Below are 17,794 nucleotides of genomic sequence, written 5' to 3'. Positions count from 1 at the left end.
ATCCTACGAAACAAAAGAATAATGGGAGACCTGGAATTCTGGGCCAACAGAATAACATAGGTCCATGGGTGCTCATGCTTTGACAATAGGTTACCAATATGTAAACAGTTTTACTGTCCTCTTCATTCCTATTATTCTGTAATGAGGAGCCTTCCTGCATACCTCATTAAGTTTTAACTTGATCAAAGGCTGAAATGTCATTTGTGAATGCACTAAATTTTGGTTCCCTTGCTCTTTTTAGGGGACATGAATTTTGGGCAGATTTGAATGCGATGAGTGTGTATGAGACAACTGAGTTTGACCAAATTCGAAGACTGTCCACGCCTTCTTCTTTCAACGTTAACTCCAACTACCACACAGTCTGGAAGTATTTCTGCAGAGATCACTTTGGCTGGCGAGAATACCCCGAGGTACCGATTGTTAATCATCAAAATGACATTCATGATTTGACCCCTTTCTTTTTTTCCTTTGTCACTTCTATCTCATCTCAGTAATGACCAGGGACCATTTTCAATCCTAGATGGGGAAGCAGTATGGTATAATGGAAGGAGTGCTGGTGTGAATCAGAGGACCTGGGTTTAAACCCTGCCTCTGTGACAGGAAATGTCACTTAACTTCTTTGGTCCTCTGTCTTCTCATCCATTGAGTGAGATTTGACTCTGGCCAATGAGATCCTTTCTAAATCCAAGATCTTATGAGTTAAGATATGTCTAGCTTATGTATCTATGCTAATTAAAAAGAGCAAAAAGCAAACAAACAAACAAAAAAGCTGAAGACCGACTCACTGGATGGAAAAATTTACTCTTCTCAATGTTTTTTCATATTTTTTTTCAGTTTTTTTATTCCTATTTTTCTCATCATCAGAAATATAGTCTCATTTTTTGACAAAAACCAAATACTAGCCTCTGAAACTTGTCAAAGTCAGTGGAAAATAGAACTAAATTATTTATAGTAGGGGGTGGTAAGAGTGGTTGGTATGTCTACATGAGTATGTGTTTGAATTTAAAAAATGAAATCCAAAAGATAAATGTTGCCCCATCCCTCCAATTTGGAGCAAATTTCAATCCGAAGTGTGTATATTGGAGTGTCTTAGGGCCACACCTGGCCCATGGGAGGAGGGCATGTGATGTTGTTAGTCTATGGAGAGACTAGAAGAGAACAGTCACACTCTGTCCCCAGGAAGATGTACTTGCAAATGTTTATTGAGTTGTGGTCGAGCCAATCAATCATTCCTGTTTCCTACTCTGCCCTCTCTGAGAATGCATCCTTAGTCCAAGGTACTGAGGACAGCTCATTAATCACAAAGCAAATAAAGGAAAGGATGCTGGTCTACTCTGATTTTTGGTAGAGAATGTCAAGTCATGTCTAAAAGCCTTGAAATTGACTTCAGAGGATTAATTTCACATCTGAAGGAGTTGACCTTTCTCCATGAAATAAATTTATTTTCTACATGTATGCACATTCATACACAAATAAATACACACGCACACACACACACACACAAAAGGAAAGCTGGGTTATCTGTTTTAGACTCTTCTCTTCTTTAAAAAGGAATAAAGAGAGGAAATGGTGTGTATTAGTTACTGGACAGTGTCATACATGAAATAATTGATTGTCTTTTAGCAGCTATCTAGTATGGAGAGAAGGTGACATTAAGATGTATTCTCCAGATAATTGGTCTGGCCTTTACTTTTTCCTTTGGCAGGCTTCTTGGACTGGTGACTGGATTGATTTATTTGAACTTTGCACAATTCCATCTTTAATTCCCTTTATGGAAATTCCCTCAAGAAGCATGAACAAATAGAGACTCACAGCATCAGAGTAGAATGTGAATCTTAGTCCTAGCAGAACAATCCAGAGCTTTTCTCACTCTCTGGGATGCTATTGTCATGTGAGAGAAGCCATGCCACATTGAACAGAGGAAGTAGACTCCCTCTCTGATCTGTGCCTGCTTTGCACAGAGTAAAACTCATTTCACCTTAACATTGCCTTTTTTCTTTTTGTGAAGATACTATGGATGAGTTGTAATCTGCATCATTAAAAGAGATATCCACATTAAGGAGATCCCAGGTCCCTTGGAGTAGTTGGAGCAGAGGCAGTGTGGTAGAATAGAAATTATGCTTGATTTGAAGTCAGATGACCTGGGTTCAAACCCTGCCTCTGCCACTTATTCTATGATTGTGGGAAAGTTGATTTCTCTGGGTTTCTGTTCCCTTGTCCGACAAATGATAGGGTTAGATGAAAGGGCTCTGAAGTTCCTTCTAGCACTGAATCTGCACACCCATGTTCCTCTCTTTCTGTCTAGAAGCTGTGACATTGGTGAAGTTGGTATTTGGTTTTGTTTTGACTGTTTATTAATTTGCTTTCCTCTGGTCCATTTTGTTTTCTAATTGAACAGTCTATTGTTCAACAGTCTGTTATTCGACTGATAGGAGAAACCAGCTTCCGGGGCCTGCGGGAGGTCCGATTCTCCATGTTCCATCACCAGTACATTCTGAACATCAAAGATAACTACCAGCAAAGCATCTTCTCTCGAAGGATAATGAAGAAGAGACCCCTCCTGCGGTCCTGCCTGGTGCTGATGCCTTATCTCCAGTAAGTAGACCCAGAAAGCACTCTCTTGCTCCTTGGATGTGTTTTTAGAAACCTGCAGGAACTGTCCCTTATATGCTTTGGCTACCTTTCATGCTAACTCGAGAACATCTTTCAATGTGAAAGATACTCTTCTGTCCAATGCAGAGTTGAAGCCAATAGTTGGCATTGATCGGATAAATTAGGGCTTTCTGGGCACTTGTCATATTTTTGTATTAGTGCTGATATATGACTTAAAGATTTCTGAAATGCTAAATCTGTTGTGATCACCACCACCAAGAAGGAAGTTTATGGTTTACAAAGCAAGTACTTTACATGGACTTTCTCCTTTGCGCCTCACACTGGGAGCCCTATAAGGCAGATGGTAGTGGTTTTTGTTGTTTACTGGACCTATGATCTCACTCAATTAGGAAATTTTCTACCAAGGCAAGTCAGTAACTGTTCTTCTACTTGATATACTGAGATAATTGCGTAGGGCCACTGAGAGCTTATGTGATTTATTCAGGGTCATGCAGTAAAACCAGTGTGTGTCAGAAGTTGCACTTGAACCCATGTCTTCCTGCCTCCAAAGGTAGCTGTCTGTTCTCTATGGCACGTTACTTCTTTCCATTTTATAGGTGAGGCAGTTAAGCTTCAGGGATGGAAAGTGACTTAGCTACTGTGACTCAAATAGTAAGGATTGGAAGGAAGGAGAACTCAATCCCAGATCATTCCTGATTCCAAATCCAGTGCTGTTGCATAAAAACAAAAGAACTTATGTGTTACATCACCGTGATTTTCAAATGTACCCCTTCCCCTCTCTTAGCTACCAAGCTAAGTATTATAACAAAGACAGAAAGAAAAAAAGGAAGGAAGGAAGGAGGGAAGGAAGGAAGAAACTAGAAAAACTAATCAAGTCATGGATTGAGTCTGACACTATGCAATATGCAAATAAGTCAGTAAACAATAAACATTTATTAAGTACTTACTATGTCTCCCTTCCCTACCCTCTGAAAACAGAAAAACAAGTGAATTTTCTCAACTCTTCTCTGGGACCAAGATTGGTCATTGAAATTATACATCTCTGCTGTCATTTTATCTCTCTGTTCTTTGCATTGGCATGCCTGAATTCACTATATTTGGGATTAGCAGTAATTGCCATAGTTCTCTGAGTAAACATTTCAAAGGGCTTTTGTGAGCACTGATCCAGTGGGGAAAGTGTGGATAGCAAGGTAGCACACTGGATAGAGGGCTAAATTTGAAACTAGGAAAACCTGAGTTCAGATCCTACGTCAGATACTTGCTTGGTGACCCTGGCTGTCTCACTTAACCTCTGTTTCCCTCAGTATCCTTATCTATAATAAAATAGGGATAATGTAGCTCCTACTACCTTCTCGGGTAATTGGGAGGATCAAATGAGATAAGTTTTGTAAAGTGCTTTGGAAACCTTCCAAGCTATTGTTTATGAAGACCAGCTCTAAATCTATGATATCATGATAAGCAAACAACAGCGTGCCTTCTCCCTAAAAGCGGAATGAAGCTGTATCTAGATTGCCTCCACATATTGGTGAGCACCTGCTTTCCTCTGAGAATGGCACAGGTGTTCATGTTACTAATTCGTGACCAATTTATTTGTCTTTTTCTTTCTTTTTTTCTGGCAGAATCCTTTCACTTGAAAGGACTAGGAGCCCTCAGTGAGTTGTAGCTGCATGGAGTTAGCACCATTTGGGCTGGGATAAATCCTGGAGAGGAGGGGAGAGCTCTGGCTGGGAAATTCTGGGAGTGGAAATAATAGGAGAAAGATGAATGATTAAGCACTGGGATCTTTTTTATTGATTTCTTTTATATTTAGATAAATCATTTCCAGTTAGATGTCTCCTCCCCACCCTCAGTATAGCTCTGTCATTGAATGAAGAAAAGACCAGTTCCAAACCAGCTGCTGCATCTCAGGGTGGCAGCATTTGTGACATTCACATTCCCCACACATCATCTGCCATCTCACTAACACAAGCATGGTGTCTTCTTAGGAATTCTCCAGGGTATCTCCTTTCTGAGGGTCTTGGACCAAGTAACCCCACTTCTGAAGTCATTAATTCTACAGTCATCTAGCCCTTCAGTCTTTGCCACCCAATGCCTTCCTTCTGTCTCTGGGCGAGCACAGGAGGGATCAGAGCGACATAGGACCCCCAAGGTCATAAGACCATGGGATCACAGATCCAGAGCTAAAATGGATCTTAGAGGTTACCTAGTCCAACTCCTTTATTTTACAGATAAGGAAACTGAGAAGTAGAGAGATTTGCCAAAGGTCATGCAGGTGGTAAACAGCAGAGCTGGGTTTGAACTCAGTCCCTTTATCTCCAAACCCAGGGCTGTACATTATTATGACCTCTCGAACAAACCTCTCATTTTATAGACTCAGAAAGAAGTGACTTACCCAAGGTCACAGAAGTAGTAAGTACCAGAACCAGGGTATACCCAGGCCTTCTGACTCCAACATCCAGTGCTCTTTCCCCTTCACTGGTTAGCCTTGTCATGGAACTGCTAGCATTGCCTGCTGCGTTCTTTTTGTTTGTATTTGTAGCCCCAGCACTTAGCACAGAGTCTGGTCCATACTGTATGCTTAGTCCTTCCTTCCTTCCTTCCTTCCTTCCTTCCTTCCTTCCTTCCTTCCTTCCTTCCTTCCTTCCTTTCTTTCTTTCTTCCCTCCTTCCTTCCTTCCTTCCCTCCCTCCTTCCCTCCCTCCTTCCCTCCCTCCTTCCTTCCCTTCATCTCTCCCTCCCTCCATCCTTCCCTCTTTCCTTCCTTCCTTCTTTCCCTCCTTCCTTCCCTCCTTCCTTCCTTCTCTCTCTCCTTCCTTCTTTCCTTTTCTTTTAAGTTTTGTTTCATTTTGCAGTTTTTCATTTTCTTCCACTTCCACTCTTGAGAACTCTAGCAATCAAAGCTACAGTACATTAACAATACCAAACCTGAGCTTTGAGACATGAACATTATTTTTTAAGAAACACTTTGAGTCCAGGAATCATGGGAGATGAAACATTCTTTGCATCATTACAGCTTGAGGTGAATGTATGCCTTCCTCAAAGGCCCAGTGAGGAAAGTGCTACATTGTAGCCCTTTTTGATTAGAACTAATAACAATGCCTTTCTGTGATTTTGCCAGCACAGCTGGAGATGCTCTTGTCAGAGTCCAGTAGTTAGGAACATATTGTCCTCCTAGTAAGAGGGTGGAAGTCATTAGCGTGAGTGGCAGCTTGGCGTGCTGGGCCAATCCAATGCGATTTAGCTCCTGGGAGCAGACGAGAATGCTCATTAACTCGCTGCATTGGGGGGTGGTTGGGGAGGCAGGGTGAAAGTGAATTTGTTCTGAACCTTGAAATAAATGATGATGGGGCCCTCTTTTTGTTTTTCTTTCAAACAGACTTGTTTTGGAAAACCACAGACTATTTAAAAAACTGTGGAAGCAGCAGGATAGTTAGTGCCCCACAAATGTGACCTATTTCTAAATCTGGCCTCCGTAAGCAGGGGAATGGCCCCCTTTGCTGCCCCCACGTCTGAATTCCCTTTTAAAATCTCAGGACCCTTGCTTGACTTGTCCCACTAGGAATAATATTGGTGTAGGGGGCCAATGCGAGAGCCCAGGCCTTTAGGGCTGGGCCCCTGCCTACCTTTTCAGTCTTGACTTGACCCCGCTCTATGCAGGCTACAATTCAGCTGTTCTGACCTATTGGCTGCTCGTCATCCATGACATTCCATCTCCTGAATTATCCATCCCCCAGGCCTCTCCCTCCTCCTCTCTGCCTCTTCTTTCAAGACTCCCCTCCAAGCCCACCTTCCTCAGGAGACCTTCGCTCGTTCCCACTGCGGCAGAGGTCATCACCTACTTCATGTATTTTGGTGGTGTCAAGTTCCTATAGGAATGGGGGCCGCTGTCACAGCCCAGTCAGAAGGATCCCTGTGGGCCTCATTGACTGAGAAAGCCACCTAAGAAGATAATGGATGTTTTGTTGTAGCTTGATTTATTTCGTTAAATATTTCTCACTTGTGAAATAAGGTAACATTTGTAAAGTGCTTCGCAGAGTGCCTGATACATAGTAGGTACTGTGGAAATGCTTACTTTCTTCTCTTCCCAAGTACATTTGAAGCTGCTTCAGGCTGCCCTTGGGAGTGCTGGGGGCTGGAACCTCCAGTCACAGCCCCACAGAACCTGTGTTTGCCCTTGGCTGTATATATTGTATGTGTACATAGGTCTGGGTGTGTGTTATGTCTCCCATTAAATGTGCTGTGTCTTTGCTTCTTTCTTTGTTTTTGAATTGCCGCTGTTGGCACATAGTAAGCACTTAATAGATACATGCTAACTGATTTTTGACTGTGATCGGACTGGCTTTGCAGTCACCAGCTCAGCCCATTGTCCACCCAAGCTGTGGGGCAAGGAAGGGCTCCCAGGTCATCAGCCCTGGATGCAGACCATGGCTGATGGGATCCCATTTCTCTAGATTGGCTTGGCTCTCTAATGCCCATGGAGTCCAAGCTGCTGGCTCACTTCAAATGCACAAGTCCCTTTTGTGACCCCCCCTTTCCACCCATCTAAAGAGCAAACTCGCTAGCCTTGGCATTCAGAGCTCTTAGCAATTTGGATGCAGCCTACCTTTCCCATTTTTATCTCAGACAATTTCATTTCCTACACTTGAACCCAGTCCTCAGTTTCCTACCTCTAGTTCATTTGCTCATGAATGTTGTTCTCTACCGTCCCAACTTAGACTCCGATTATCATAAGCAAGTCAGATATGTGAAGCCAAGCTGCTGGGATCCTCCCAGCTGAAAGAGATTTCCCACTTACCAGATTTAGCGCTCTGTTGTCTTAGGTGCTTGTCACACTTTTCACTGTATTCTGTACATTTACAGAAGTGTCTTCCTATGGCAGAGATCCTGCCTTAATTGTCTTTGAATTGCATCTTCTTCCTGTCCTGTTTCCACTCCATTGTGGAAGTGATTTGTTTTCTGGAAAGGTACTTCTAGTGGAGCTGTAGATTGTAAGCCCCTTGAAGACCAGAATTGTCTTTTGCCTCTTTCTGTGATCTCTAGCCCTTCATTCAGTGCCTGGCACATAGCAAGTGCTTAATAAAAGTTTATTGATTGATTGATTGGAGTATGAACACCAGCAGATCCTAGGGAGCTAGAAAAGCTCCAAGTGGGGACCTGGGAAGGGACGGTGTGTTTGCCGTCAGGAGACCCGCTTCGCTAAGGGAATCAGGGAAGCCCGTCACCTGGCTGGCCACAAGGTGATAAGAGTTTTGGCCGAAACTGCAGAGACAGTTCTAGATGTTGAGCAGAAAAGTCCAGCCCTTATCCAGCCCTTTCATTGTCTTGCCCAAAGTCACACCAGTAGTCAGCAACAAAGCTGGCATTCAGACCCATACCCTCTGATTCCATATCTAGTATGATTTCTACTGGACCATGCTGATGGCAATCTGTGCTGATGGAGAGAGTCTGAAATCCGGGCCCCTGGGAGCTTGTGTCTAAGGCGTCCTCTGCACCCAGCAGCTCATCAGTTTGGAGGCAAGGATGGCTAAAGATAGCTTAGGAGGGGAAGGCTTTTGACCAGATGACTGAAAAATATTTGCATGCTCCTGTGTAACACGCTGGCATATCTTAGTATTGATACTGCAAGAGACAAATGTATTAGACGTAAGCACTGTCCTCTCATTTGAGGGGAGAGCCTGGTTACTTAAAATCTGGCTTATTCTATTCTCCAAGCCTCTGATAGTAGTGATGGTTACACTGAACAAGTTCAAATTTGGGAAATAGTCACTTCAATAGGAATGAGAATTTCTGATCGTTTCAAAAAAATAAGTTTTCTTAAAGAAATTGGACACTCCCTGTGAAATCTTATTTATAGGGTTCATTAGTGTAGATGATTTTTCACAGGAAGTGAAAAGACGAACTTGATAATTAGTGGCATTTACATAGCAATTTACAAATATCTCATTTGACCTTCCTAAGTAAGTCTCTGTGGCAGGTATCATAGGCATTACTATCTCAAATTTATAGCAAGGCAGTGTGCATTAGGGGTAGGTCTTTGAGCATCCTTACTGGGTGACCCTGGGCAAGTCACTTAACTCCTCACTGCTTATGCTTATAGGCAGCTCTGGAAGGCTATACATTTTAAACAAGATTCTGGTCTGTACCCACAGAGGGAGTTTTTAATACCAGGAGCCTCTTACACTGATACTGATTTACCCATCATGCCTAAAAAAAAAAAAATCTTTTACAGCTGAGACCCAGGACGGTTTCGGTGATTTTCCCCTTGTTACATGGCTGGTGTCAGAGGTGGGATTGGATTTCTCCCGGTACCAAAGGAGCCAACGTTCTTTCCATTCCACTTTAAATGTACCTCTTCCAGTTGGATAGTGGGAAGCAGCTAGTAGGTGAGCAGTCAGTGCTATGTGACTCATAATGTTCATCCTGTGAAGCCAGGGACTGGTCTTAGCAGGATAAACTCAACAGGCAGTGACTACAGATCATCTGGAAAATGAATGACCCTTACCCTATGTGCAGGAATATGATGGATGTTTATTAAGAGACTGGTGTGCTTAGAGAACTGTGCTGAATTTTGGCAAGTCAGGAAGCTTAGGATCTCAGATAACCAGAGTGGGTGGATTCATGCCACTGTGATACCTACAAACACTGAATTCTCAGCCAGGAGAACATAAGCAGCCTATAGGACAGTGCTCTGCACATAAGAGGTGTCTAATAGATGTTTTGGGTTAAATGGATCAATTACCCAAACAGTAAGCATTCCCTAAACAAGTATTTAGACCAGTAAATACTGGGAATACAGAGAAAAAAGGCAAAAATAGCTACTTTGGCAATGAGTTTCCATCCAAATGAATGAATGAATTAGTGAATGTGTGTTCATCCTTCATTGTCGAAGAAGACCATGCCATCAGAGAAATAATGATATGATTTGCACTTGACTTTGTTTTGAGTGAGGGAGGACTGTGCAGGTCACCAGGCCCACTTCTCCTCCAGAGCCATCTGAATCCAGTGACCAGACTGGAGATGACCCAGGATGAGGCAGTTGGGGTTAAGTGACTTGCCCAAGATCATGTAGCTAATGAGTGTCAGGTGTCTGAGGTGAGATTTGAACGCAGGTCCTCCTGACTCCTGCACTAGTGTTCTATTAGTGAATGAATGAATGAGTGAATATGGCAAACCTCTTTTGCTTTGGATCTTGAGCATCCCAACAACTGAGACCATGACCATCATACAGGCCTGACGTTCTCTTGAGTGAGAAGTGTCCTTTTGGGGAATACTAGTGAGAAGAAATCCTGACTCAATGTCATGAGCCACCTTTTCCGGAAACTATACTTCTGCTATCTCGTGTTAGCCATGAGTGTCTAGGCATTTGTAGAAAGAAGGGGGGAGGGCACTCTTCAAGTGAAAATGGCTTCCAGCAGAGTCTGGATGGGATAAGCTGTGTTTACAGTTGTCCCTCCTTAAGTCTGTGTGACTATCAAAACAGGCAGAGCATGTGTATTTTAGGAAATGGGTAGGCAAAGTAAGAGGGAGGCAGTGAAGGAGACTGTCATACCCTCAGTCCCGAGGCTTCATGCCTAAAATCAGGAGATCATGCTTGGTGGATATAACCTGAAGGAGATGTGACCTTTCTCCCTCACCCCAAAGTCTGGGTGCAGTGGGAAAACTACATGAGCCTTTGGGGACCCCCATGCCTGAACATTCTACCAAGGCAACTGGTGGATGGGGAGCGCTCAGCACTTTAAATGAAATATTATATGTGAAACATTTTATAACCATTTCAGGTTTTATACAAATGGTCAGTTATTTATTATTACCACTAATGGTAGCTAGTGTTCTGAAAGGGTTCATATTAAGCACATAATTTTTAAAAGCAGACAAGATTAGTAGTAAGAAGGAAACCAGGACAGAAATTTTGCTTGCACCCTGGAATCCTGTCCTCGCTATTACTGTTTTTCTTTCCTACCGTTTGGTTTATCTTGAAGCCATATTGCTCCCTGTCACTGCTATCAGATTTTATTACGGAGTTGTTGTTTTTTATGACCACTTAGTTATTACATTTTGGACCAGACTTATGGTTTCATCTGTGAGAAACTCGTGACGTGGAATAGAAAACTCTCTTTGCTTCTAGCAATCACCAGCTTATCTACAGCTTCTAGAGCCAGAGTTGCCTCAGTCACTTGCAGCCTGAGTGACTTGCCCGTGTTCAGATAGCTAGATGTTGCCTGAACTTGGGTCTTTCCTAACTCTAAAACTGACTTCCAGGCACCAAGTCACAGTGTTTCTCATGACTCCATGTTGTCATAACCCTCATTATTGCTTCACATTCCTACAGTGCTTGGTTTACAAAAAATTTTCCTCATGTGAAGTGTGTAAGAATTCAGTTATTGTTATCCCCATTTTAGAGATATGGAAACTAAGTCTTAGAGACACTGAGTATCTTGGTCAGGGTCAAAGAAATAGTAGCAGATCAAGGACCATCAGGGCAAGAGAGAACCTAGTTGACCTTGGTGAATTCAGACCACCGGGCATCCGCCTCGGATACCGATGGATACGATTGGTTGGGTCATCATCAGTGATTATCAGAAGGTGGTGGGAAATGGGAGAGGCACTCAAGACTGATGAAAAATGAAGATCTGTGGTTAAAAAACAAGAAGAGAACAGAGATTGCAAACTATGGTCCAAGGAACTTGACTTTGATTTCTAGAAAAGTTCTAGGACAGATCATTAAAGAGATAGTCTGTGACCAGCCAGAAATGGAAGTCATGACCCATGGCTCATATTGGCAAAGGGCCAGCTAAGTTTTCTTCAAGAACACATCGTGTTAGACTTTTTTCTCTTTTTGTGACAAAGTTACTAAACTGATAGATGATAGGTATCATGTAGACAGGATTTACCAAGATTTGGAAAAAGCGTTTGATAAATGATTTATCTCATGGTCTTCTTGTGGGAAGGATGGTGAGGTGGGCTCTAAGCTGTTCAGTAATAAGAGCCAGCATTTATAGAGGGCTTTAAGGGTAGCAAAATGCTCTACAAATATTATCTCATTTGATCCTGACAGTCCTTATTGTACCCATTTTACAGCCAAGGAAACTGAGGCAGATAGCAGTTTAAGTGATTTGTCCAAGGTCCCATAACTAAGACGTATCTGAGGCTGGATTCAAAATCATCTTCCTGCAGGTCTAAGACTCTATCCACTGTGCCACCTGGCTGCCTCAGTTCAATGGATTTGTAACTGGTTGAAAGTTCAAATTCATTAAGGATTCAGATAAAGCATCCAAAAAGCTTGCTAGGCTAAGGTATTGGGCAGAATCAAATAAGAGGCAGTTGGGTGAGCATGCACTTGAAGCTATAGAATTCTTTTGCTCTTAACATTCCATGAGTCTGGGAAGCCTTCATAGATGGTGAGACTTCATCCCAGTAAGCCATGGGCTGCCCCGGTACTGGCTGGTGGAGACATGCTTACTGCTGACCACTCATGCCGTGCCCTCACAGCTAGGTGTTCACAGGCTTCTTTTTTAAGGAAGCATTCTTCAGGTCTTTCCTTTGGGGGAGAGGGGAGAGGTTGGCCATTGTTTCCACCCGTTGTGGGCATCTGGGAGAAAAGAGACTTGCTTTCTGTTTGCTATAGCCTACAACACTGAGGAAAATGACTCAGTGTCCTTGTGCCTCTGGGATGACTGTGACTGATTTTACTGAGTAAAGGTCTTTAGATCTGAGTGCATTTCCCAAGCCTCCCACTCATGGAGATTCACTGGGGTGGCCTGCTCTGAAAGGTTGAGTAGTGGTTTCAGGCGAGGTCCCCCCTGGGGATTAGGTGCCTGCCCATTCAGAGCTGCCCCACCTGCGTCACCTCATTTCAATAAAATGAAAATACCCTAAGCCCGGGAGAACCAGACCTGCCCGCCTGCCCACCTGCCTGCCTGCATAGGTCCTCGTGACTGTTTCCTGCTGAGCAGTGATACTTGTCTGGCCCTGGACCTGGGGCCAGGTGTGGGCATGTGCTCTCTCACTGTCTTTCCTTCCCTCTCTCCTCCCCTGGTATGAAAACGGTTCAGAAGTGTGATCCCACGTAAGTACTGCGTCAGGTAAAAATCAGCCACTGCTGTAGGTTGCTGTTACTATTTCAGCTGGAAGATTTTCAGCTCCTTGAGAGTGACTGACCTGAATTAAAAGGGCACAGATCCAGACTCCTTGCTCTATACAGCAGGCACTCCCAGTCATTTTTGTGGGTGTCCTGTGCGCCATTGGCAGTCTGGTAAAGTGTGCCACCCCTTCTCAGCATCATGTTTTGAAATGCATAAAATGAAATGTGTAGGATTTCAAAGGAAATCAGTTATCATGTCATAGTGACAATTTAAAAACAAGCTCATGGACCCCGGGTTAAACAAACCTTAGAGAATGCAGCCATCTGGCTGCCCTCAATGTGCCCATCGTTCTGGCATATCCCTGACCCCTTTCCCCACAACTTAATTCACCTTCTTTTGTAACAAAGAAAACAATTAACTAAAACCAAGAAGTCGCCTCTGATGGCACAAGCAACATTTTGTACTCATAGATGTTCACTCCTCCAAGGAGAAAAGGAAGGTTCCTTAGTGCCCCACCCCCATTTACCCCTATATTCTAATAAAAAGTCCGCTGATTGGGAAAATTTGAAGTCATTTTCTTGTAATTTACCAAAAAGGCATGATTTAACACTCCATAATGGTTGACTTTGTAATGGCATGTAAAATCCAAAATCTGCTAAAGGTCAGACAGCCTCATCTCTGCTGAGCTGAAATGAGCTGGGGTGCTGGCTGGGGAGATATTCTGTAACAATGGCCAGGAAAGAAGGATGAGGCCTGATGTCTAAAACATCATGCTGCATCCCTAAGGGGGCTACTTCCTCCAGGATGGTATTGAGTCAGTTTACTGGTGTGCGTATTTTCTGGGGGCAGAAAGACACAAAGTATCCCCATCCTTGGGCTAACAAGGATGTTCAGATGACCTGGTATACATGGACTCTAGAATCACAGATTTTTGTCAACTTTAGGTGACTTGTCTGTGTTTTAAATAATGGAACAGATAGAAACAATTTAGCTCCCCCCATTCCTTCCTCTGTTAATGATTGTTTTTGAGGAAACCAAAGAAACCATCATTGTTTGCTTGAGATGAGCTTCTTTGAATGTGCAAGCCTAGGAGATGTATGATGATCGCACAGGGAAGATGTTTCTAACTTAGAGTCCACTGAATGCCTTGTGGCAGCCTGCCCCTGCCTTTCTTCAGAGTAACTGTAGTCTAGACTTGGAGGGACCTCGCAGGGCATTAGATCCAGCCCGCTTTGTTTTATAGATGGACTTGGCCAGGTCACACAGTCATCATCCACAGACAGGAGACCCAGAAAATTCTGATCATTGCTTTGGCATACCGGCAGCATTTGCTGCATTCCTCCACCTTACATGGCATGGCATTCTTATGTTGGTTGTTTTTTTAAAGAAGTGGCCATGCTTTGCAAATTCCAACTGGGCACATAATTACTAGGTTATAAACAACATATTTATACCGTGGTAAAGCATTACCCAATCAGTTCCAAACTCATTTATTTCAAAGTGTTGTAAAGACATACTTTCTTTTCTCCCAAATCAGGACCCTTGGTGGGATGCCTCCATTGTCCCTTCCTGCAGCTGAAACAGCCTCACCCCAGGTCTTCTGTCCATCTGTAGTTACCTCGGCAAACTTTTATCCCGAAACCTGGATTGCTATGGATCCATCTCAGGACTTCATCCAAGTGCCTGTTTCCAAGGAGGACAAAAGCTACCGAACCATCTATAATCTCTTTCATAAGACTGTGCCTGAGATTAAATATAGAATCTTGAAAATACTGAGAGTGCAGAACCAGTTTCTTTGGGAAAAGTATAAAAGGTGAGTCAAAGACTTCCACTTCCTGTTGGGGGCACAGGGGAACAGGAAGAGGGAGGGATTCATTGAAGAAAAATAAAGTGTAGACAACTCAGGAAAGTTTGTTTCTCAAGTAAGTTGCTAATTGAAGGCTTGATAGCAAGATCCAAGTTGAGAATATAATGCAAGTTGAGTGTTGAAAAGAGTCAGGGACAAAAGAAGCAAAGAAAAGCTGGAAAGGAATAAATGAGGGAAGCCTTCCTGCAGGAGGTGAAGTTGGAGCAGAAAACTGAGGCATGGTGAGGTTTAGATGGTTAGCATAAGATGACCTAGATAGGGTAGAAGAGTCTGGATTCAAATCCAGATCCTTTGATTCCAAATTCAACATTCTTCACACTATACCATGTGACATCCTATAGCTTGTTGCCAGCTTAGATATGGAAATCACCTTAATTGAAAATAAATGTTAATTATTAAGTGCCTGCTATGTGTAAGGCACCACAGTAGGAATTAGAGATAAGACCAAAACATCACTTTAATGAAGTACAACACAGATAACCTAAGTCAGAGGTATCAAGCACTCGACTGGGGGGAAGCAGGCTGCCTCTAACACCTGAGTATTGCCTCCACCAGATTAAGATGTAATTGGGAAATATTAACAAAAGAAATTAAAATACAATAACAACAGAGATAATGTTAATATGTGGTTTTCTTAATCAATATGCAGTCAGCTAGGATTGGGTGCATTGACCCTGTTTCTTTTTGGATTTGACAACACTGCCCAAGGGAATTGTAGATTCTCTTATGACTCCAATTCATTTAAAGTCAATACAGTACCTTTTAGTCAGACTGTAATTAACGTCTCAGAATCTCCCCTTAAACCACTGGTTCCTTGTCATTCCCTACTTTTGAATGGATTGCTACTTCTCATAATTACTCTAATGAAGTGAAGAAATGTAAAAATACAATCTTTTATCTAATCTCACCCATTAAAAGGTGTCCTTTCCTTCCTTCTTCCAATTCCCTCATCCCTCTTTGCACCAGGAAAAAGGAATACATGTCTAAGAAAGCCAGTGATATCAGCAGAATAATGAATGAGCGGCATCTCTTCCATGGGACATCCCAAGATGTGGTGGATGGCATCTGTAAGCACAATTTTGACCCGCGTGTGTGTGGCAAACATGCCACCATGTTCGGACAAGGCAGTTATTTTGCCAGGAAGGCGAGCTATTCCCACAGCTTCTCCAAGAGGTCCCCCAAAGGGGTCCATTTTATGTTTCTGGCCAAAGTGCTAACAGGAAGATACACAGTAGGTAACCACAATATGAGAAGACCACCTCCAGTGAACCCAGACAGCATAACCAGTGACCTGTATGACTCCTGCGTGGATAATTACTTTGAGCCCCAGATTTTTGTCATTTTTAATGATGATCAGAGCTACCCATATTTTGTTATCCAGTATGAAGAAGTCAGTAATACTGTCACCATTTGAAAATCCTTGATATTGCTAAATTATTGGAAATAAGTCCTGTCCAGCATTTGTAGCCAGTTTTGGGGGTGGGAGGGGAAGCAGTCAGGGAAGGGAAGGCTAGAAAGAAGGCATTGCCCAAAGCTTTGTCGTTTACTATTTTTCTTTTTTGCCTGTTTCCTCTTACTCTTTTTTTCTTCTTTATTTTTCTTCTCTTTCCCCTTCTTTTTCTTTCCTTCTCTGTAACATCCCCCTATAGCTTGTCCTTCCTTTTCCTTTCTTTTGTTCTGTCCTTTTCCTTTTTTAAAGTTGCCTGTTTTTTTTCTTTTTCCCCCCAGAGCTTTAAAAAATTATGACTGGGAATTGAGATCATTTCAAAGAAACCTCAAACACACATACCACAATTCTAAAATATAACCAACTACAGGCTGGTTGATTATTTGTTAATTATCCTCCATGTCCTCTGGTTGGAAAGTATGGTTGATTATATTGTTCCATTATACTTGTGTGTACAGAGAATTGTGACACCAACTTTGGTGTTTTGAAAATGGAGCATTAATCATACCAACTAAGTATAAAAATAATGGCTCCAGATATAGAAAGATTAAATGAGGGACATGACGAAGTCAAGGCTGCAGAAAAGGAAGAAGACTGTGGACCATTGGCTTTAGGTCCTATGCCCTCAGCTGCTTTAGCACAGGGTGAGAGGAAAAAGCTAGCAGAAAATCATTAGTTTGTAAACTCCTTGAGGGCAAGGACAGTCTTTTGCCTCTTCTGGTATCCCCAGCACTTAGCACAGTGCCTGGCACATAGTAGGCGCTTAATAAATGTTGATTGATTGGTGACCAGGTTCAATACAATTCTGTGGGTTTCTATGGGAAGTCATCCAGAGTTCCATGGAAAACCAGAATGGTCAGTGCTTTGAGAAAATGTTGGTCACCAGCCAAACTCTTCCCTAGTCGGTGACATGCCGTGTCAGCCATGCTTTGTTAGAAATCGGCAAAAGAAATCCCCATCTCATTCACCAACCGTGAATGGAAGAAGAAAATAGGGGGTCCATTGATTCAAATTCAGAGGTGGTACCATCATCAACCATGGAACAGCCCCAAGCTCCTGCTCCCTCTTTCTCCCCTTGGACCTCCTTTGGGACTCAAGGCCCAAGCCCTACCTTACAGAGAAGTGATCCCTGCTTGGGCAAGAAAGTCCTGCAGTGCTGTGCTCATCTTAGGCACTCCAACAATAATTGCTGATTGTGATCCATTGGTGAAAAGGGGATGATTCCAGCTCCTAACATGAGGTTGCTTTTCCACATGCAAAAGACGCTCTGAGGCACCCAGCCTTTTCACACTACTTAAGTATAGAAACACAGCCTTGCTGGGGTTCAGCTAATTAAGAGAGTATGTAGCTGCACAGAGAGGTGGGTACTGACTGCACGTGTACTCCACCTTAGGCAAGTCTGATAGAGGAAGATATGGATTGATTAAAGACAGATCAAATAGGTTTGGCAAAGAGATTCACTCTTGGAATGCTTCCAATACCAGGTTCCCCCAGTGTATTAAAAAGCAATTCAATTGGCACTCAGTTTTTCAGGTGATGTAAAAGCAAAGGTGTTACATGTACTGATTTCTCAGTGAATTGACCTGAATGAGCATGGGACAGGGCTTCTACACAACTGACTTTTCTGCTCCAGCCAGTTCAGGACATGGCTGCCCATGACGATGAAATAACTACATGTGGCTGAAAACTTGAGAGACATTTGCACTCACTTTGGCCAAACAGTGATTCCCAATGTTCTTTGTAAATGTAACAGCCTTTCCTTATATGTTTGCTTCTGTGACCTTCG

At 42.8% G+C, this 17,794-nt stretch overlaps 1 protein-coding gene across 5 annotated transcripts in view; it reads left to right on the top strand.

The window, feature by feature from the left end:
- The window catches only part of TIPARP (TCDD inducible poly(ADP-ribose) polymerase), a 48,477-nt gene extending 31,737 nt beyond the window's left edge, over positions 1–16,740 (top strand). For 4 of the 5 annotated variants that reach the window (XM_072618655.1, XM_072618652.1, XM_072618654.1 and 1 more), the window contains exons 3-6: positions 242–410; positions 2,399–2,595; positions 14,232–14,507; positions 15,528–16,740. In XM_072618655.1, coding sequence (XP_072474756.1) covers positions 242–410; positions 2,399–2,595; positions 14,232–14,507; positions 15,528–15,975 — 1,090 coding nt within the window. In that variant the 3' untranslated portion in view covers positions 15,976–16,740. The remainder of the gene's footprint in view (positions 1–241; positions 411–2,398; positions 2,596–14,231; positions 14,508–15,527) is intronic. The other variant, XM_072618656.1, reaches the window with a different exon arrangement.
- The last annotated feature ends 1,054 nt before the right edge of the window (positions 16,741–17,794 follow it).

The sequence above is a fragment of the Notamacropus eugenii genome, chromosome 6 (assembly GCF_028372415.1).
Source record: "Notamacropus eugenii isolate mMacEug1 chromosome 6, mMacEug1.pri_v2, whole genome shotgun sequence".
Taxonomy (NCBI): domain Eukaryota; kingdom Metazoa; phylum Chordata; class Mammalia; order Diprotodontia; family Macropodidae; genus Notamacropus; species Notamacropus eugenii.
The sequence above is the reverse complement of the archived record's forward strand: the minus strand, read 5'-3'. Positions and strand labels throughout refer to the sequence as shown.